Source organism: Lycorma delicatula, chromosome 12 (genome assembly GCF_047948215.1).
Source record: "Lycorma delicatula isolate Av1 chromosome 12, ASM4794821v1, whole genome shotgun sequence".
Taxonomy (NCBI): Eukaryota; Metazoa; Arthropoda; class Insecta; order Hemiptera; family Fulgoridae; genus Lycorma; species Lycorma delicatula.
Genome location: NC_134466.1, coordinates 70,805,931 through 70,829,797, shown reverse-complemented (window position 1 = coordinate 70,829,797; position 23,867 = coordinate 70,805,931). Strand labels below are relative to the sequence as shown.

At 32.7% G+C, this 23,867-nt stretch overlaps 1 protein-coding gene across 2 annotated transcripts in view; it reads right to left on the bottom strand.

Moving 5' to 3' along the window:
- The window catches only part of LOC142333443 (NAD(P) transhydrogenase, mitochondrial-like), a 105,590-nt gene that overhangs the window by 50,578 nt on the left and 31,145 nt on the right, over positions 1-23,867 (bottom strand). For both annotated transcript variants that reach the window (XM_075380545.1, XM_075380548.1), the window contains exons 4-8: positions 22,765-22,905; positions 18,097-18,219; positions 11,941-12,128; positions 4,093-4,248; positions 3,239-3,443 (exon numbers count right to left, since the gene is read on the bottom strand). In XM_075380545.1, coding sequence (XP_075236660.1) covers positions 3,239-3,443; positions 4,093-4,248; positions 11,941-12,128; positions 18,097-18,219; positions 22,765-22,905 — 813 coding nt within the window. The remainder of the gene's footprint in view (positions 1-3,238; positions 3,444-4,092; positions 4,249-11,940; positions 12,129-18,096; positions 18,220-22,764; positions 22,906-23,867) is intronic.

Here is a 23,867-nt window from a genome sequence, read left to right as displayed (position 1 = left end):
ATTCCTTTTCTAGGTCTATAAATGCCAAGTATGTAGGTTTGCTTTTCTTTAATCTTCCTTCTACTATTAATCTGAGGCCTAAAATTGCTTCTCTTGTCCCTATACTTTTCCTGAAACCATATTGGTCTTCTCCTAACACTTCTTCCAATCTCTTTTCAATTCTTATGTACAGAATTAAAAAAAAAAAAGGATTAATTAATTTTAAATCAAAGCTGAATGAACAATAGCTATAAAATCACACACCAAAATTTCTTGCAGTAGCAGCATTTTTGAAAAATGGATATTCGAACACATTGGGTTCCATCTGGAAAATGAATAAAATAAGATGGACATAAATATCCAACACAAAAAAAAACCTACTAAAACAAATTTAAGAATAACAGCAAAACAAATATTTTTAATAAATATTGTACAAGCCTAAATACCACGATTCAAAATAAATAAGTAATAAATACCACAGTTCAAAATACCTCGAATTCAGATGTAACACAGGGAAAGTATGTCTCCCAATAAAAAATACTCTAGTTTTTTAAATAAAACTGAGAAAAACAGTTAAAATTCTGCAGAAAGAGGTTCTGCATTGTAATTGTACTGTTAAGACTTATCCTCACCACACCCCTCCTAGTTGACTGTGATCACTGCCTTCCAAAGGATTTCGCAGAAATAAAGGAATAATAGTATAATTCTACAAGGGTTAAAAAAAATCTGCACCTGCCAAAAACTCTTAAGATCTAGGAAAGTAGAAATATAATTTTAGTCTGAATCACACATTCTGACTAAAAAGCCGTGAGTTCAGAATACAAAATGTTGCAGAAGCGGAAAGCATATTCAGTAGGAGAAGTAATCGACGATGTAAAAAACTGGGAAACCAAAGCAAGTTTATTGTGCGAGTGTGGTACCCCAGAAGGAAAAATTAGGGGGTGGATTAAAGAGGAAGATAAACTTAGAAATTTTGTTAACATAGCTGAAGGTGAAATTGGACAGAAAAGAAAAAACTAAATATTAGGTAGAGATAGTGATCTTGGTGAGCAAATGGTTCTTAATAAAACAAAGTGAAAGGGTACCGCTATCTGGAATGGTCATCAGATCTGAAGATGTGAAGTTCTATAAAGATTTCCATTAGGCTGACAATTTTAATCCATCAGATGGCTGGTTTTTGCAGTTGAATTCTAATCAAGGTATAAGTCAAACCAACATTAAGGGAGAAGCTGCAGTCATGTGACAGTGAATCTGCAGAACATCTTCCTCAGGAATAAAATAAAGTTATGATCATTTACAATTTAAATAATCATCAAGTGTACAAGTGTGATGAAACTGCATCTATTATCAACTGCTTCCTTAAAAAATTCTGGATGTGAGGAACACTGTTAATAAATCAGGAATAAAAATGAACATGGACAGAGTGATTTTCCCTAAACAAAGACACGGAAACATTGATCTAACCATTGGCCAAGAATATTATAAGGTCATTTGAAGTGCATTACTCCGCCATGAACTGCTCAGTACTCAAGTGAACTGATGAAGAAATGGAAACTTTCCTTGAATCCATCAATCTGAAAACAGTTGTGTATTCAGTAGGTCTAGCATGGGGAGCATTATTCTGGATACAATTCAGAAGTGCTGAAAAAAGGTACCAGCAAAGAAACTGTCACCAGCGGAAATTGTTAGGTACTAAAAATAATTGTTCAGTTGTTCAAAATAATTTTCATTAGTGAAAATCAACATTATTTCAAATGTTTACATTTAAATAATTAATTAATATGGTCTTTAATAATATTTATTTTTTATCTTATAAATTAAGGTTTTATATTTATAACTTATCTTTTAAGGATGTGATTTGTACAATGCATAAATCAGAATAAAATATTTATTAATTACAACTAATACTGATGGGAGATAATGTTATTTTTAAAAACACCCGTTGTCACCAATAACTATTGAAACTGTATAAAATTTGATGACGGTAAAGATTACTCATCCATATTTCAAATAAAATCCGTACTGAAGATCATCCATATTTTAATACAGTCAAATCTTTCTAATTCGAATCTCAGAAGACAAATATTTTTTTTTCGATTTAGGGGGTTTTCTATTAAGAGATAAATAACGAAATTCTTGAGTTTTCTTTTTGTGCTTGATGGAATTTCAAATTCACCAGCAATGTCTTTCTTTTTTTTTGTTATCCTTTTTAACTTATTCTATAATCTTTATTTTATCACCAACAGATAATGTTTATTTCCACTGTACATTCATTATAAAACTAAGCTATTAAAAATGTACAGAAGGCCTACATATCAAAATTTAAACAAAAAAGAGCAAGGAGGCACAAAAATGTATGTAATCGAATCGTAAATTTTAAAATGAAAATAACTTGTCCGCGAGAAAAACTAGTGCACTGTGTAAATGTTAATTGTAAAACACAATTAGTAACAACAACTTTAATGTTAACTATGTAAAATCAGAACGCATACTGTAGTAAAATCTGACTCATTATGTTATGCATAGCCTGCTGTAAGGAATAAGACTAGATATTACTCATCATACAGTGGCATCAGGCACGTAGGTTTGTTATCAACTACCTCGGTGACAGAAATAAACAAGTAGGAAGTTGATTAACATTAGGCATACAGTACCGGATGAAATTCACAGTCCACACTAACGATCGCTATACACTCTATTAAACTGAATTTACTGCTATCTATGCTTCTTTGGAAATTGTGTACCGCATGTAAATTCTTTATTGAAAATGTTTAAAAAAAGATTTCATCAAATAAATAATATGAATATACATATTATTTATTTGAGGGCTTTATATAAAGTCCTCAAAATTTTTGAATACAGGAGGTAATTTAATTCGATTTAAAGAAGATTTTTCAAGGGGGCCAAAGTAAATATTTGATTTAGGGAGACATCTGAATTAAGGAGGTTCGATTTAGGGAGTTTTGGCTGTATAAATAAATTAGGCATATTACAGTTTTTTTCTGTCGAAGTAGACCTTGGAAACAACATATAACAAAGAGGGCAAAAATTGTTTTTCCTAGAATTTTTTTACAAATACAAATAATGCATTCCTTGCTTTTAATGGAATAATGTAAAATATAAGATTTTAATTTGGTATATATCTTCTTTTTTTTTTTTTACTTGATAAGTAACAAATTTATAACAGCTCAAAATCAAGTGCCTATGTTCATTAGTCAAACTGTAATAAATAAATCAAAATACTGAATCGAGTACTTACCTATTGAAAATAGAAATTTAGATATATTATTAGCATACAATGTTGAACTTTGTGTAGGTAATCTAGAAGGTAAATCTGTTAAACCGATATGTACAACATCTTTATATGAGTATATTTCACCGGGTTTTGTTGTTTCTATATTACCACCAGCTTCTGCAGCAAGATCAACAACAACACTACCAGGTTTCATCAGTTCAATATGTTCCTGCAAAATTAAAATAAATAAGATAAAATTGAAATAAAAGATCATTCTCAGATTTCATTTTTATTTATAACACGAACATTTCTGGTAATTTTAATATCAAAGAAAGTAAGGTATCTTTGCACCACACTTATAAAAGACACATAAGCTAAATCTCTCAAAAAATTAGAAAATTGATCACTATAACTCAAATTTTGAGTTCAGACATTTCAGAGCTCACATTAACTTAGAAAATTACCTTAATCTCATTATTTAGCAAAAACTGCTAAGACCATAATAACATGTATTCATCTCCATTCTCTGAATAATTTAAACACGGTTTTATAACAATATATTTGCTATGTTATATGTATATTTTAATTTTATTTTTTATAATAAATACTTTTTTTTTGTTATATTATTCCTTTTTATGTTAGATACGATCTAACTTAACATTTGCAAAAATTAATATTTTTAAACTGGTTCACAAGCTGGACTGATAGAAATTTTTCCTGTTTCATAAAAAATATATTTATGTTATTTTAACATATAACCTACCGTAAAAGAAAAATAATTTTATGTAAAAAATGTACACATAATTGGCAATATGGATGGAGTAGCTTAAGAATCCTAATATTTAAAGAAAAGAAAACAATTAAGCAAAAATTCTCACTTTTAATATAAGTACTGGTGCTTTCTTTCCTGGTATTAAAGCTGTTGTTATGATAATATCCACATCCTTTGCTTGTTTTGCAAATAAAGCCATTTCTGCTTTGACGAATTCCTTAGACATCTCTTTACTGTAACCACCTGCAGTTGATCCTTCCTCCTAAATAGAAAAAAATCATAGTAAATAAACAACAAATTAAGTCAAGACAGTGATAAAGGCAGATTACACATAATTCACAATGAAGGCTAGAAAAAGGATAGAAAAAAGGATTGGCAAAATGTTAAAACACGACAGATATAGGATTCAATTTTTTATAGTTCATTTTTTCTTTTTCTTCTGTACATTAAATAACTACATATGATATAATATTTTTCAGCCTCGGCAAAGTACAGAATTAGATAACACTTACCTTTACTTTTATACATTCATCTAAACATTTTCAGGTCCAAGACCATCTTCAGTGATATTTTTTTATAGATGTTTGATTCGTACATTTACACATTAATTTTATTAGCTTTTTGCATTTTATTTTGTAACCGTTGATTGTTGATAAAAATTTTAAAAATTTAGAACAAATATTTGTTCAGTCAAGTGAAACAAAAAATAACAAACAATCTTTACAAAATAAAATATAAAAAGCTAATAAAATTAATGTGTAAATGTAAACAAATCAAGAATTTATAAATAAAATATCAATGAAGATGGGCTTAGGCCTGAAAACGTTTTGATGGATGTAAAAAAAAAGGAAAGGTAAGACTGTTCTCTAATTCTGTACTTTGCGGAAGCTGAAAAAATATTATATATACATAAATATATAAAAGATCAAGATTCTCTAACCCACTTTACAAAAAATACCGTACATAAAAAAAAATTTAAAGAAGATAAAAATTCTTTTTATAGTCACACAAACAATAAATAATTGTTCAATCGATCAGTTTTCTGAATGATTATACAGAGTGTCCCATATAAAACGCAACCCAACCTTATATTGGTAGATAGTGAAATAATAAAAAGGCATGTGTATTTGTAATTTTTATTATTACCATCCATTACCTTACATTTAGAGTAAATGTTGGAAGTGGCCGCCATCTTCTTGAATGCAAGCTTCAATTCTTTTTACAGCGTTTCTTGCAACTTTTTTCAAAGTTTGTGGCCGGATATTTAATACAGCTTGTTCAATATTGACTTTCAATCGTTCAAGTGTTCGTGGTTTGTTGCTGTAGGCTTTTTCTTTGAGGTAACCCCGTAGAAAGAAATCCGCCGCAGTCAAATCAGGAGATCTCGGTGGCCACAAGCCTCGACCGATAACACGATTACTAAAGAATTCCTCAACGAAATCAGAAGTTGAGCCTGCATAGTGCAATGTCACACCGTCGTGTTGCAGTGTCTGTCTTTCTCTTCCAAGAGTGCAATGAACTGAAATAAAATGTCCTGATATCGTTCTGCATTAATGGTGTACTCGAAAAAAATAGGACCGATTATTTTCTTCCGTGATATCACGCACCACACACCCAACTTCTGCAGGTGTAATTGTTTTTTGTGATAAACATGGGGATTTTCAGCACTCCAAATTCTACTGTTTTGGCTGTTTACGTAGTCGTCCAAATGAAACCGTGCTTCATCTGTGAAAAATAACAAATCCATAATGTTAATTCCCTCATGCAGAAATCGACGGAACCGTTGACAATATTGTGGCCGTTTTTCTTTGTCGGGCTCAAGAAGTCGATGAACCGTTTGAATGCGATAAGGTCGTAATCGTAATCGTTTTGTCGCCCAATCAACAGTTGATTTAGACAAATAAATTTCAGCAGACAAACGTCTGATCGATTTATTTGGCGAGGCGAGTAATCGGTCTTTGATTTCAGTGACTGTATCTGTATTCAACAGTGATGCAGATCTTTTGTGTTCCTTGTTATTAACAGAACTGGTCTCTCTAAATTTTGCGACTAACCTTAATACTGATGTTTTGTTAGGAGCCGGTTTATCTGGGTACTTATGATGAAACAAATCTTGCACTGCAACCGCTGATTTCGTATTGAAGTATGACTCGACAATGAAAACACGTTCATCTAGCGAAAACACCATCTTGTCTCTAGCAATACACTGAACGTTATGATTGCATTGTTGTTACTATCGGTAGTGTTCTACTGCGTCACCGCGATGTTCAGATGTTGGACGAGTCCATTTCAGTAACGAGTAAGGGAGTAAGCTTGACTTTTGAAATTTCATGGATGAGTGATTGATGGGTTGCGTATTATATGGGACACCTTGTATATGCTATAATGAAATATGAAATACAGCAAACTATTCTGCCATTCTGAAGATGGTAGTAGGTACATGCAACTGTACTCTTGTATCAATTGGGCTAAAAATAAGTAAACCACTTAAAATTATTATAAAAAGCACAATTTTTGCAAAATATAATTATGAATTTTGTAATCTTTCTATATAAATGAAAATATTCATGTGTATAAGTTTGTTTATAACAAAATATTCAATTAAAACTCAAAAATCTCTCAGCTAATCTGATGATTCTTTTAGAAATGTTTTTACTGAGATTTGAATATAGTTTCAACATAAAATGATCCAGAACTCTATTAAAAAACCAATAAAACTTTCACAAAAATCTTGTATTTTCAGCATCATTTTACAAGGAGTAGTATTTTGAGTAATTGACTAAATCACATTTTGTTAACAAGTGAAATTTAGAAAAAAAGACTGAACTTTATTTGGCTGTTTTATTTACCAATATCAAATCAAGTAAATTTTTCTCAAGATATCATCAGTTTTTTAATAAAAAAGTTATTGTACCACAATTCTTGTTGCCACACAGGACACATTTTTTTTGTAGAGAGCCCTATTTACAAGGTGGCACCTAAAAATAACAGGAATTACTTTTTGAAAAATCATTTACTTTTTAATTTAGAAAATTAAATCATCTTCAAAGTATTATCTATTACATCCAAAACACTTGTCTGTCCAAGCATTTTTTTCATTGCTCAAAACAATTTTTGAACTATTCACGTGTTATGACTTTCAAGGCATCAGCTGTTTTTTGTTTCATCTCTTCTACCTGTAAAATCACTTTTCCTACAGGTTTCTTTTCATCTTTGGAAATAAAAGAAGTTACAAGGTGCAACACTAGGCAAATGTGAAGGATGGGGCAATGAGGTTATTCCATTTCTTGTTAAAAGCTGCTGCACAATGAGCAAAGTGTGTCTGCCACAATTCCAATTGTTTTTCCCGTACAGTAATGTGGAATTTTTTCAGAAACTCAGGTAAAATTGTTGATTTATTGACAATCTTTGGTGATAGCGCCACAAATTTCTTTGACATTTTCATTGGTTCATATTATTTGTACGACATCCAGCTTGCTGATAATCTTAAACTGATATTTCTCCTCGTTTAAAGTACGAAAATCACTTGTAAACAGATGTTTTGCTCATCACAGATTCTTTGATGGCTGTCTGAACCGTTTCAAGTATTTCTGCCATGTTTTTTCCTAAAAGGAAACAAACCTTGATGGCCTGCATTGCATTGCTCAAGATTTTCAGCTACTATGTTTTTGCCAAAAATCAGAAAATAATTCTGAGTTAAAAATTCACTGTGCTTTTTGTAGTACCTCCTCTTAGGATTACGATATCATCTTGTACACTGACTTAAAGGGGTTCTGTCTGGACTATTCCAGCAGCAGAATGCTGCAATCTTACCCCCAGCACAATACAATTTCTGTTATGTTTAGGTTTCCCTTGTACAGATGGTTGGGAAATCACCATAACTCCTAACGTTAAACTAACAATTTTAATGAGTTATAAATGTAAAATGCGATATAATGAATTATTTAATTTACTCATGTGACACATAGTATTAATTTTAAAGGTCCAGTAGGTCATGTGTTCACCCTCATGTTAAACACACGATTCTATACGTCACCACATCCTCTGTGACATGCGGTGGAAAATTTCTGGTGTTATGTTACAGAAGGCATACAGAAGTCATGTAATTCTTCATTTCTAGAGTAGCAATGTGCAGATACGTTTGCCTTGATAATTTCTCATAATGAATTGTGTGGTGTGGTAAGATCAGGACTTCGTGGTGGCCATAATAATGGAGCTGGAAATGCTGGAGTACTGCGGCCAATCCAACGTCCTGAAAATTTTTCATTCAGAAACGCATGGATGAGCAAAATGTTCAGGTGCTCCATCCTGCTCCAACCATACTCATTCCATGAGATCCTCTCATGAAGCTGTGGTACTAACCGTACTTCCAACATCTCTAAATAAATTTGTGCATTCACTGACCCGTCAAAAAAATAAGGACCAACCAACTGAAGAGCTGTAATTCCAGCCCATACCATGACATGCGATGTATTTCTTTACTTCAAGTCCTTTTTCATAAGGTTTTGCATTGTTGTCTGCAGTATACGAAGTTCAGCTGACCACTTACGAGTTGATTTCATTGGGGACTGTTCAATGGAAACTACAACAGCAGTACATGTTTCTAACTGCGTTAACTTTCGTTTACTCCATGTGGTTTAATACTGTCTAATTCAATTGCACGTGTTTCCCAAGCCAACATTGTTGCTTTTCATGGTGGTGGCTTATTAAAACGTTGCCAAAACATATCACTAATTAGCTACATTGTTTGATTCATATATTTTCAATCATGAACCCTACACTTGTCACTAACCACTCCTCGACGCTGTAACTATGCGTGTCAGTCATTTCAGCACAGCTGTCTTTTACTCAGTATGTGACATAATATAGTGTTGCCAACCAACCCCAACAAAAATACTGTTTGTTCTAAACACATAAACTAACTCATATTTTTTATTAACTTTAGGGGTATGGTGACTTCACAGCCACATAATATAACATATAATAAAAACATATAATTAAAATTATACTGCTAAGTTGCACAATCTGAATTTCTATCTTTTATATATAACTAAAGCAAATAGTCTTTTTGTTTCAATTGCTTTTTTTCAATATGTGTCAGTTACTGCTCGTACAGGATTATCCGTGAACAACAAAAGTTCTTTTAATAAATGTTGGATGAATTTAATTCAACTTATTTTTTTTTTTTGTCTTCAGTCATTTGACTGGATTGATGCAGCTCTCCAAGATTCCCTATCTAGTGCTAGTCGTTTCATTTCAGTATACCCTCTACATCCTACATCCCTAACAATTTGTTTTACATACTCCAAACGTGGCCTGCCTACACAATTTTTCCCTTCTACCTGTCCTTCCAATATTAAAGCGACTATTCCAGGATGCCTTAGTATGTGGCCTATAAGTCTGTCTCTTCATTTAACTATATTTTTCCAAATGCTTCTTTCTTCATCTATTTGCCGCAATACCTCTTCATTTGTCACTTTATCCACCCATCTGATTTTTAACATTCTCCTATAGCACCACATTTCAAAAGCTTCTAATCTTTTCTTCTCAGATACTCCGATTGTCCAAGTTTCACTTCCATATAAAGCGACACTCCAAACATACACTTTCAAAAATCTTTTCCTGTCATTTAAATTAATTTTTGATGTAAACAAATTATATTTCTTACTGAAGGCTCGTTTAGCTTGTGCTATTCGGCATTTTATATCGCTCCTGCTTCGTCCATCTTTAGTAATTTTACTTCCCAAATAACAAAATTCTTCTTCCTCCATAATCTTTTCTCCTCCTATTTTCACATTCAGCGGTCCATCTTTGTTATTTCTACTACATTTCATTACTTTTGTTTTGTTCTTGTTTATTTTCATGCGATAGTTCTTGCGTAGGACTTCATCTATGCCGTTCATTGTTTCTTCTAAATCCTTTTTACTCTCGGCTAGAATTACTATATCATCAGCAAATCGTAGCATCTTTATCTTTTCACCTTGTACTGTTACTCCGAATCTAAATTGTTCTTTAACATCATTAACTGCTAGTTCCATGTAAAGATTAAAAAGTAATGGAGATAGGGAACATCCTTGTCGGACTCCCTTTCTTATTAGGGCTTCTTTCTTATTCAACTTATAATTGATTGAAATTTTAACAATTCCATTGCTTCTAAATTTAAAATATTTAATAGGCTACCCCTACTGATGAAAATTAGATTTTTATGTTTTATCCAATTACTAAGAAAAAAAAAGCTTAGAAGGAATCTTTTTTCGAGTCATCACTCAGGTAACTGGTTTGGTGCTACTCTTCTCCTTTCTTATCAATTTAATCTTTTAACTTAACAATTTTATTGGATCCTACATCCTTAATTTTCAGTTTTATCTTTATTCCAATAGTCCTCTACAGAAAAAAACTGTAGAGATTCTAGACATCTATTACCAAATTAATTAAACCAGAATATTTAATATATGGCCACCAATAACCTAGATTATCTTTACAAGATTCTACCATAGATTTCTCTTCTCTCCTCTTTGGCTTAAGAAGCCTTTATTTTATTTTCATTAACCAGCTAATTTTCAACATTAACACCACATTTCAAGGAACTCTGTTCTATCCAATCTGTTTATCCAATTGACCATGTTTCCCTATCTTAAAGTGCTATAAACCATACAAATATTTTCACAAATTCTTTTCTAACTTTTATATCTTGTTACTACATGCTGTGCTTATTATCAGCTTAGTGCAACGCTAGCCATAATATATCAATCTAATGGAGAGGAGGGTGGAGCTAGCTTTCAGTTCATATATGTGCTCCAACTGCCAAGCTAACTGACTGCCACCACTATATAGACGCTACAGTAGTGGCCTCCAGAGTAGTGGTGGGGACCCAACTGTTGCTGAGGGAAAGCTCGGTCTGGTTGTGACTTGTGAAAACGTGAGCTGCAAATTTTTTCTACCCTCAGCTGAGCCAAGGTAATTCCATTGGAGACCAGCGACTGGACTCTCAACAGCCCTTTTCAGGGCCATCATTACAAAATCCCAAAAAGCTCTTTTCAGGGCTACCACAAGGTACTAAAGAGCCACGAGCTGTCAAAGCAACTTGGTGACAATCTATACTTGGTGCTAGCAGGCTTCTTTTTTTGCATCAAAGCTCTCCTTCCTTGTACTGGTCTGCTTCTGATATATCTGCACTACTTTGTCCATCCTTTATAATTTTAATATCTAAATAATAGAATTCTGGTACTTCTGATATGTGTTCCCTTAACTTAACATTTAGCTCTTTATCGTGCTTCTTTCTAGGACATTTTTTTCTGTGTAGATGATTAATTCATCCAGTAAATGTTAACTTGTGCTTGAGAATATGAAATGAAAATTTTGTAATGTATAAAGCATGCCGTGCCAGACCAGTTTTTGAACTGGGGATCTTCTGGATGAAAGGCTGAGATATAGGACAGGTTTTATCTTATTAATATTCAAATTGAATTTCTCTTAGCAATATATCAGTGTGATACCTATAAAAAGAACAATGTTATCACTGAATCTAAACATTATTTTCCTTGGGATAATTACCAAATTTTCCTTCCACTCTGGTACTGCTTCTTTTATATACAAGCAGAAAAGCAACAGATAGACTGTACTCTTGCCTCAGCCTCCTTTTGGAATCACAATTTATTTCTCTCCATCTTCTACTTATAACTGCCACTTAATTTCTTGTATAAATTGCAACACTTTTTCACTACATTTGGATCTAATAATTTTTTTTTAAATCAATATTTATATTTATGAATTAAACAAAACTCAAACAAAACCACTGTCAAACTACTTTACAAAATGTACTATAAAATAAAAACTTAAAAGCAAAAGATTGGTAATGCATTTTTCATAAACTCAATCGTTTTCTATGCCAATCGTTTGATTCTAATGGCTTAACACTAATTATATTAACATTATTTTGATTCTAATATATTACCTTTATATTGATTTCTAAGAATTCAGCTCCAAGAGATTCTACTTGTTCTTTAACAGCAGATCTAGTATCAAATGCCCTTACAACTGCACCCATATTACGAGCCTGACCAATCGCTGCAAGACCAGCTACACCTCCTCCAATGACTAAGATTTTAGCTGGTGGAACTTTGCCGGCTGCTGTCATCTGACCTGTAATTTATAAACAAATTTCTTGTTTACAGATCATGTTTTTTACGGACTGTAGCCAAACAATGCTAAAAACTAAACCATGACCAAAATATAAGCATTCAGGTGACATAATAAGTAGTTGAATAAGTACAGAGTGGCACACGAAATGATCCAACATTTGCTTTGGCAATAATTGTTAGGTTAATAATTATTACTGTGTGTTTTGTTGGCAGAAGTGACATCAACATAAGATAACTTTCAGCCCGGAGAAGACTACTATGATGGGCCTCAAAGGCCACTCGGAAGTGAGGCAGTAGGTTCGTGTTTCGATGGCAGGCCAGCACATAAAATACATTCTGGGGTGTTTTCCGATTAGAAAATGCAATTCAAGAAGTACCTTCAATATGTTTCAGAGAAGGCCTGTAGTGCCTTCTTTTGTATTCAGCGTGTGATCAATCCTGATTGGAGTCTTAATTTTAAGACCATGAGTATCCTGTATAAGGGCGTCTGCGAGGCAATTATGCTATATTCGGCAGCTGTTTGGGCGGATAGACTAAAATTTAAAAGCTATTGAGACATATTGTTAAAGGCTCAATGTCTTATTCTTTTAACGATAGCACATGGCTATCATACGATTTCACAGGAGGTGATCTTGGTGATTGCGGGTGTGAAACCGATAGACTTGATTCGTCAGAGTAGCAACGTGTTATGTAGCCAAGAAGATAAGCAAGTTAACTTCCGACAAAGTTCAGGAATTGAACAACATCGTACTGCTTTGTGGTAGGCCACATGAGATGAGGCAGAGGGCAGACGTTATATGTACGGTCTGTTTCCTGATGTTAGTTTGCATGGGGCCTCTTGGGTACACGTGAATAAGTACGTGATGCAATATCTTTCTGGGAATGATGCTTTCTGGGACAGGCTGCAGAGATTTGGCCTGGTGGAATCAAGAATGTGTCTGTGATGTGGACAACTGGACAATGTACATCAAGTTCTGAAGGTTTGTTCAAAGTATTTGTTGCTACGCATGGAGACTATCTGTCAGCTCGATATTATTGGGTTGGCACTGGATCTCCATGTCAATTGGTGAAACCTGAACGGATAATAGTTGAGAATTTCATACACTATTTGGCAAAAGAAAGGATTGCCAAAGGCATTTAGGGAGCCGCCTGGGTTTCCCACTTTCTTCTTTATAAGCTAAGTTTTGTAACTGCTAAGTATTTTGTTGGTTTTTTTTATTGTAACTGCGTGTTGAACTCACTTCTTTTACCTTCTGGGTAGGTGTTGATTTTAATTCCTTTCCTTACTTTATATATTCAGTCTTGTTTGAGACATAATATAAGTTATGTTTTGTTTTAGTTTTGTTGTTTTTTTTTTGGGATAGTATTCCCAAAATATCACATGTGGCATTCGTATCGGTGGCATCCTGACTAGAGGCAAGAACAAGGCTGAAAGATGGCTTTTGCTTTGGTTTTGAAGATGACCTCCGGTAAAGCTCATAAGGGCTAGGTATTGAAGGGGTGGCATGGCGACTGCAAATGCCACATGATGGGTGTCTTCCCCTACAGGGTCAGTTCATGAATATTAGTTTCTTCTCTTTCCGAGTGCGCTGTTTGTGTATTGCTCCAAGATGGCTGACAAAGGAAGAGTGACTGTTGAAATGGCTGTAAAGATTGTGCTGTTTTTTAATGAAACGAAAAGCGTGGTGCTTACACAAAGATGGTTCTGTTCACATTTTCAAACTCAGCGGTCACCCTCATTTTAAAACAATACATAGACTTTACAAAAAATTGAATAGTGATGGTTTAGTATTTGACAGCAAGCATGCACGGCCTGTCAATGTTCTTTCTTCACAGAATTTCGAAGCTGTCAGAGCAGTGCTGCTGAGGAACTCGGGCAAATCCACAAGAAAAGGAGCAGCACAAGTTGGAATTTCTAGGCGATCTGTGCAGCGAATTTTAATAACTGACTTGCATTTGTATCCGTACAAAATAACAGTGTTGCCTAAATTAATGGCTGACAGCAAACATCAAAGAATGGCATTCGCTGTGAACTAAGACATCCTATTGAGCAATGTTTGGTTTTCAGATGAGGCACATTTTCACGTAGACAGGGTTGTTAATAAAAATGTGTGTTTTTAGGCTTCTGATAATCCACACGTGCTTCATGAATATATATATGCACATACACGAGGATGGGATGAAAAGTTCTGGACCTCACACAGAGATTAGTACGCTTTTTTTCTGGGGCATCAGATGATTTCACTCTTCATTAGTTTACTAAAAGAGTTCCAAGTTGCTGCTTCACTTAGTAGAGTATTTACAGTCTGTCAAAATGGTGAATTAGGGCATGTTTGGAAAATGGAAAAACTGGAAATTTGTGCAATAATTAAATATTTTTTCTGAATGGTTTAAGTGCAAAGGAGATTAAAGAAGAGTTTGATATGACATTAGGAGGCTCATCTGCATCAAATACAACAGTTACAAATTGGGTCGCAGAGTTTAAAATGGGTTGAACAAGCACTAGTGATGAACCATGCAGTGGACATCCTTCTGAAGTGACTACATCAGAAATTATAGAAAAAGTGCATAAAATCATTTTGGCAGAACAATGAGTGACAGTGAACAAGTTAGCAGAGACTGTAGGCATGTCAATAGAATATGTGAACAATATTTTGCATGAACATTTGGGCATGAATAAGCTGTGCGCTAGATCGATGCCATGTTTGCTCACACCTGACCAAAAACTGTGCCGAAAAACATTTCAGGCAAATTGTCTTGAGCTCTTTTAGCACAATCCAAAGGTATTTTTATATAAATTTGTGATGATCTGGACCTGGAACTTTTCACTCTACCCTTTGTGTGTATATATATATATATATATATACAGACATTCTAAAATATGTTTAGAATTTATAGATGCACATTTATCATCTGCATTCAACACTATTATATATAGTTAAAGTATTTTTTAATAGGGATTATTTTCCCCTCTAATACACAGCAAAAAGAAGGATTATCTAGTTTTTATTTAAAATCTCTTCAAAATAATTAAATATGTAAACCATAATAAAATTTTTACCAATGTACAATATGAGGTGTGTGAGAAAAGTAATGAGATTGATAACACTGTGAGCGATCTGGCAATGCTGTGTCTACCGGTCTGTGCCAGACCGGTTTTTTCATCCCTTCCACATGCTCAGTATGAGTTTCAACTCCATTCAGCCAACACATTATTTTTGACAGCGCCATCAGTGAGTTGTATGTTATGAAAATGGAGCATCGGAATTTAGAGCAACGTTGTGCAATCAGTTTTGTGTTAAACTTGGGGAATATGTGAGTGTGACCTTTGAAAAGTTGAAACAGGCCTATGGGAAACATTGCTTATCAAGAGCACAAGTTTGCCACTGGCACAAATAATTTTTGGAAGGCCGAGAACATGTTGAAGATCAACCTCGCTCAGGGAGACCTTCAACTTCATAATCTTGAATAATCTTGAAAACGTTGAGCGTGTGAGGGTTCTTGTGAGATCAGACCATCGTTTAACAATAAAGATGATGAGTGAACAGTTAAATTTAAACACTTTCACCGTACATCAAATTTTGATAGACGATTTGGACGTGCGAAAGGTTTGTGCGAAATCAGTGCCGAAAAACCTCACAACGGAACAGAAGGATAATCGAAGAAACGTGTACGTTGATCTTGAGAGGATTGACAATGACCAAGAATTCTTCAATCGTGTGATCACTGGTAATGAATCCTGGATATTTGAGTGCGATCCTGAAACTAAGAGGCAAAGCAAAGAGTGGCACACTCCGCCATCTTCTCGACTGAAAAAATGTCGAATGAGCAAATCAAAGATCAAAACCATGCTAATTTGCTTTATTGACAGTAGGGGTATCGTGCATACAGAATTTGTTCTTCCACGACAAACTGTCAATCAAGTGTTTTAAAAAGGTGTCCTTGAAAGGCTCAGGAAAAAAATGGTTCACGTGAGACCAGACATTGCAGACAAGTGGATGTTTCATCATGACAATGCTCCATGTTATACGGCCATTTCCATCAGGGAATTTTTGACCTCAAAACGCATTCCTACGGTTCCTCAACCCCCCTATTCATCTGATTTGAGTCCTAGTGACGTTTTCCTTTTCCCGAAATTGAAACACGTCTTAAAAGAACGTCGTTTTGGAACTCTGAAGAACATTCAAAAGACTATGACCGACCAGTTAAAAGCCCTACCAGTTGAAGCCTTCCAGCGCTGCTACCAGGAGTGGGAACAACGATTCTGCCGGTGTATAGCTACCCAGGTGAACTAATTTGAAGGGGAAAATATTGTTGTTTGTAAAATATAAAAACTTTGGTAAGTAAAAAGTGAGTCTCATTACTTTTCTAACACACCTCATAAACTCTGAAATATATGAAATCACCATAAGTACTTAAATGCAATTCACAATGAACACTGAAGACAGTAGAAAATCATCAACTTTGTATGAATAAAAAATGAACAAACAGGTAATGATCAACAATTACGTTATGAATCTAATATGCTATCATGAATGTAAACTGAACAGACATAGTTTTACATTATTATGTTAGTTGTAGAAAGAAGAATTCTGTACATTCTTCCATTAAAAAAAAACAAACACACAGGACACCTCACAGAAAGAACAACGACATGTTCCATGTTACAGTGACTGATTCTTTACCAATGGTAAACAAAATGGATACCATGTAATGAGATTATAAACTGCTGGTGGTAGTAATTGTACATGTTGTGTTGCTATGACAGCCAATTCATTTTCAACAGCTGATTAGAAATTAGTCTGTACACACAGCCCTCCTCATTTTAAATTAGATCAGAAGTGAAACATTAAACCACGCACCTCTATTAAAAAGAAGTGAAACAATAACATTTTCTATAGAACTGCTGATACCTCACTCAATTTTGATAAAAAAAAATTACAGAAAACCTTTTTTCAATTTCATTTATATGAACCTTAGAACTACCTCTATTATAAAATGATTTAGTCAAGAAACAGTTCCTGATATTTATGCAATCATAAATATCAGGAACTGTTTCCTGACTGTATGTGTATATATTGATATACACATACAAACATAGGCATTCTGTTTTATGTAATAAAATCAAAACCAAAGTTGGAAGAGAAATATATTTAAAGAAACAGATAGAAAAAATTAATGGATGTTTTCAAATAGACCATTTAATCAAATACTTGAAAACATATCTTTCCTTAGTGTCAAAACTAAGATGAGATTTTTAAAATACACAGTATTCATCAAAATATGATGCACATTCAGGAAGTACAATTTGGATGTTAAAAACAATATAATAATTATAATAAGAAATTTCATATCTTAAACAAAAAGATTAAAAATTAATACTTTACAACATAGTTTCTATTAATACTAATACAGGATGAAACGAATTTCTGAATATCTTCTTCAATAAAATGATGTTTTCTGACAAATGATGAGGGTAAGTTCTTGATTTCAAGCAGCAACATTTAAGAAACCGATAAAATTGTAAATCATCTGTTTTTACAATTTTTTTTTCATTTACAAGCTGAAGCAAATCACTGCTCAACAACCACTCACGTACCTCATCATGCAGATTTCACCTTCCTTCATTAAACAATCTTCTCACTATTCCAACACTCATTCCATTTGTCTGGCACAACATCACTAACCCTTTAAAAAATTGTAAAGACTATACTCAAACAACAGATCCTTCAGCTGCCTTAAAAATGTATAACACATAAAGAAAATTGTAAACAAAATCTGTTTCTTCCATTAAGGAAGAAAGAAATTTCAGTGCCTGCCCACCCATTGCTGTAGTGGCCAAATATGAAACCTGAACTCTTACTTTCCAAACAAGCCTCATATTATTATTAATCCTAAGTAAAAAGTAAACATAAAACTTCAATTGACTTGAAATCAATTGACATTCAAATTTAACAAAAAAGCCTTACCAGCAAAGAATCTCGGGAAATGATTAGCTGCTTCAATAATGGCTCTATATCCAGCAACATTTGCCATTGAACTAAGTGCATCAAATACTTGTGCTCTAGAAATACGAGGTATACAATCCATAGCTAGAAAATAGAATTAAAACACAAGAAAATACTATTATAAAAGTACGAATATGTTAAATATAGATAAAGAATTAAATATATTAGTAGACACTCAGATGAACTATAAAAACGCGTAATTCTTAAAAACCAATTACTAACTGAAATATCTAATTTTAAATATTCAACATTACAAAATTCTGGAATTGGTAACTCTTAATTCCGAGCTTTAATAAATTCTACTCTGATTGTTTTAACATGCAACCTTTGCATAGTGATGGAGATGATAATAAATAACAGACTGAGATAGCATCTGGAAACAATTAAATTCTTTTCCCAAAACCAATACGAGTTCAGAGAAAAGAGATCTATCATGGATCACCTAGTATCTATGGAGATGGATGTGTGTGAGGCATTTGTAACCTTAGACATTGAAAAGGCCTATGAGATGGTTTGGAAAGAAAGGATAATCCTTTACTTACTACAGAACGGTGTTAACGGGAATATGCTGAACTTATGGCTAATTTTTTAAGCAAATGGACGATCCATGTTACGGCTAATAAGGTACATTCAAAAGTCTTTGAAATTAAAAATTTTTGAGTCCCTCAGGAACGAATTTTAGGTCGTCCTTTGACAAAAGAGGAAGAACCTGATAATTCATAATACTAGAGAGGCGAGAAAGGGTTTAGTCGACATTGCTGACAAAGAAACTGTGTGGGTCATCTCTGACTCCTTTAAAGTTGGAAAGTCTGACATGAAAGTCAACCCTACAGGAAGAGGCCTCCTAAAGTGATTGTCTATGATATAGATCGACAGCTGTCTGAGGAAGAAATAATGGCTCTCATTAGGGAGTAAAATACTCAGATGGATGAGGCTACATTCAATTCTGACTGTCAATTATGATTTAAAACAGGTAGGCGCGAGGCAGAGTGCTACATGGGATTTTCGAGGTTAGTCCTAAACTTTTCAAGAGCATCACTGCAGAGGGCAGGTAGTTTGTACACTTTTCTTCGTGTAAGATCAAGGAGTATTTATATGTCCAGCACTGTTTTAAGTGCTGCAGGTTTGGTCACAGGCCTAAGTTCTGTGTGAACATCCTGCAGTTTGCGCCCATTGTGGTGATGAAGGACACATTTGTGGGAAGTGTCCAAAGAGGTTGGTCGTTCTGACTTGTGTTAATTGCAGACACCTTCGGAAGGACCATAAGCACTCTGTGAACAGTAAAGACTGTGGGTGTTATCAGAGAGCTCTCAATATGTACTATAATTCTATTTCGTTAAAGATTAGATTTGGCGAGTTAAATGCATAGGGTGCTTACACTGCTCAGGTAGAATTTGGAGAGATAGCATTACACAGAGGATTCGATGTTGTTTCGTTGCAGCATCCATGTATTGTGTCTGGTGATCTGCAAGGTTTTTCTCGTTGGAAAAGGTTCTATCGTGGTTCTGAAAGCATGTCTGCTGTTTTGTGCAGAAGGGAACTTGATTGTATTCTTATTCTCTCAAACTCTCAAATAATCATGATGTCATTATCCTTGTGGATGTTCAAAATTTGCATCTATATGTTGCTAGTTCATTTTTCCAGTATAGAGATCCTACTGACTGCCATCTTCAGGTCTCGGATAAAATCCTATGATTCTCTGGTACTGCTCCAATCCTTATAGGTGCAGATGTAAATTCTAAGTTACTCATGGCATAGCGGTTTCACAGATGATGGTGATGAATTAATAGAGGGCTTTTTACTCTAGCATGATCTACAGTATATAAAAACACTGGTGAATTGCCCACATACACAGGTATGGTATAGATGGGCGTCAGAAGAACTTAATTTAGTGGTTTTGCTTACATGAGATCACTTTCAGAATGCTATGTGCGCAGTGAAAATAGACTAGTGGTGATGTACCAATATATATTACGTTCTAGTTTGTCATTATTTTTTTATTGTGTTTGGTGTTTACTGTTCAGTTATTTCTGATCATGTAGTTAATTTAAGTCACTAATGTCTATTATCGTTGATCAACTATAAATAAACAATGGAAAAAATAATTCTGCTCATATAAACCATTTACTTCACATTTTATACATAAATAGTGTTATGTATTATATTTAAGAAAGATATAAACTTTTTAACACTAAATGTTTCATTTCAATACATAAAATGTTTTGGGATTATAAAAATAAAATTTTTATAATTTACATTACTGTAAATTCACTGAGTTAAGAAAGGAGTTTTTGATGAATAGATGTGTGTTTTCATCTAATGTGAAAGTAAGTAAATATACTTGCACATAGCAATTCAGTTTGCACAATTTGAACAAAATATTTTATTTACCATGAATTATCAACTACGCATAACACAGGTATATATTTTCTTGCTTACAATTGTTTTTGTTAATGAATATAATATGTATTGTTAATACATAGGGTTATCTCACCAGGTAAGATTTAAAAAAAAAAAAAAAAAAAAAAAAAAATATATATATACTAACATTTAAAATGTAATATTTTAACATAAATATATAACTTTTTTTTTTTTTTTACTTGCTTGTATGAAGTAAAGTAAGTACTGCAATTGTGAACAATTTCAGTCAACAGATTTCATCTCCTTTTTTCTTTTTTTTTAACTTTTTTTTACTTCCTTGTACAAAGTAAAGAAAGTATTGTGATCGCGAAACAGTTTGGTTTTCATATTTCAACAGAAATATCCATTTTGACCATCCCTGAATTTGACTAGTTTCAGCATGACGTCTGTCTGTACATACGTATATATGTGTAAATGTATTTTGCATAACTAAAAAACGATTAGTCGTAGGATGTAATTTTGAATTTAGCATGGTTGTACACCTCCCTTTTGAATTGAAATTAAAATTAAAATTTTAATTAATGAGGTATTTGGATCTTAAAGGCAAGGCATATTGGTTCAAATCAGACTTCATCTCTTTTTTTTATTTATTTATTTTTTAACTTTTATTTTTTTTATTTTAATATATTGATTTAATAATTATAAGCCTGTGAATGTAAAAAAATTTTTACAATAAATAATAATTCAATGATAATAAAAAAAAATTATTAGTGAAATAAAATTTTATGTACTTTTAAAAATGTGTAAATACAATTTAGTAGACATTACATATGTGTATATGTAGTAGATTTGGTAAAAAATCTAATTATTTAATATTAATTGAAAATTATAATTTAGAATCGTATTATTTTTGGATTTTTTAGTTTAATTTTATTTAATTATTCTGGAATTTCTGTTTAATTTTATCTACATTAAAGTTAACTACATACAGAGCGACTGAAAAGTAAACCCTCACAAAAACAACATATACACTGAGACATACATGCCTGTCCTTTAATAAATTGCAAAAAATTATTATCTTTTAGTTCATTACTCCTCTGATATTGTCGGACATTCTCCCTAAATCGGAGTTGATATCATTTTGTTTATTTGTTTTTTGTTACCAATCATTTAATCGCTCTTTGGTTTGAAATAATTCTTATGATCTTAATTTGTGTACACATTCTCAAGTTTTCAAATTTTCTTTCTTTATATTCATCATCCTCTCTTAATTGTTTTATTCTTTCCTTGGTCTTAATGTTTTCTTCCTCTTTGTATTTATAATCTTCTCTTAATTTTTTTATTCTTCCCTCGTTCTTAACATTTTCTTTCCCTTCATATTCATCTTCTTGTTGTTTTTTGAGATATATTTCTTCATGTTATCTTTCTTCTTCCAGTATGATTATTTCTTTTTCATATTTGATTATTCACCAAATAATCCAATAATAAAAACTGAATATTTTACACCGTTAGATCGAAATTAACATTTGTAACCAGTATACGGCAGTTCACTACAGGAATAGTTTAATTATTATTAACTTTTGTTTATATGACACACCAGAAATCAAAAACTTTTGTTAATCAGCAACTCACAAAGATACGAATAATACTGATCTAGTAATATGAGTAATAAAGGGACTTTTACTCTATCCTAATATTTCAAGTAAGATTGTTGAATTAACAATAATTGTATAAATATTTGATGTTAATAAAAACTAATATTTCAGCAATTGTGTAACTATCCACTTTATTAAAGAATTGGAGGATCGTATTTCGCTTTTAAATGAAATAAGTTTAAACGAAGTGCGGCAAAAGATTTATATATGTAATTTAATAAGCGTATAAAGAAGTCATGTGATGTCCACATAATTTTTTTTTAACCTTCAGGACCAACCGTTAGATATTACTTCAGAGGATGAGATGACCTTCCTGCCTTCAAAGAAGGATGATCTATAAAGGTACGGTGACAAGGGGACAATATTTGAAGATTAATTATACATTGGAATAAGGTAACTTAAAAGACATAATGCAGCTACATGTATACTATCAAAACAAGATGAAATTGATGTACCATCACCTAGCGGTTGCAACTGAACTTAAGCTGGTCAGATAAGTATAAACTCAGACTAACTCACTGATCTAAGAAAATTCATATTTATTAGGTTAATAAAAAATTACATAAAATAAAATAAAATTAAAAAAACTCTTAAAAAATAAACGGTAACTTACCAAACGCATTCATTTTCTTCTTTGCAAGTAAATCAATAAGTTGTTGATTTTGTCCAGGATAAAGAAATGAAATGAGTGTTGCATTTTCTTTAAAAAAATCAACCTCTGATTCTATCGGTTGACGAATTTTCAAAACTAAATCTATAAAAAAGAATAAAATAAAGATTAGAACTAATATTATATTTTTAACATCTACAAAATAACAAAGATGGACCACTGAATGTGAAAATAGGACGAAAAAAGATTATGGAGGTAGAAGAATTTTGTTATTTGGGAAGTAGAATTACTAAAGATGGACGAAGCAGGAGCGATATAAAATGCCGAATAGCACAAGCGAAACAAGCCTTCAGTAAGAAATATAATTTGTTTATATCAAAAATCAATTTAAACGTCAGGAAAAGATTTTTGAAAGTGTATTTTTGTAGTGTCGCTTTATATGGAAGTGAAACTTGGACGATCGGAGTATCTGAGAATAAAAGATTAGAAGCTTTTGAAATACAGTGCTATAGGAGAATGTTAAAAATCAGATGGGTGGATAAAGTGACAAATGAAGAGGTATTGCGACAAATAGATGAAGAAAGAACCATTTGGAAAAATATAGTTAAAAGAAGAGACAGACTTATAGGCCACATACTAAGGCATCCTGGAATAGTCGCTTTAATATTGGAAGGACAGGTAGAAGGAAAAAATTGTGTAGGCAGGCCAAGTTTGGAATATGTAAAACAAATTGTTAGGGATGTAGGATGTAGAGGGTATACTGAAATGAAACGACTAGCACTAGATAGGGAATCTTGGAGAGCTGCATCAAACCAGTCAAATGACTGAAGACAAAAAAAAAAAACATCTACAAAATATTATTTTTTCAACCATAATAGGAAACGCCTAATGTTTTTCCTTTTTGTCGTTGTCAAGGACTTTTGTAAAAATTTATCCTTCCTGAGAAGTTTTTTTTTTTAATGCGACAAATTAATAAAAAATAATTCATTTTTAAAGTTATAAAGACAATTATTTACTCTCTCAGTCATTGAAATAAAATAAATTATTCTGATACTATTATAAACTAGTGTTGGATAATTAAATTACTACCTTAGTGGCATATAATA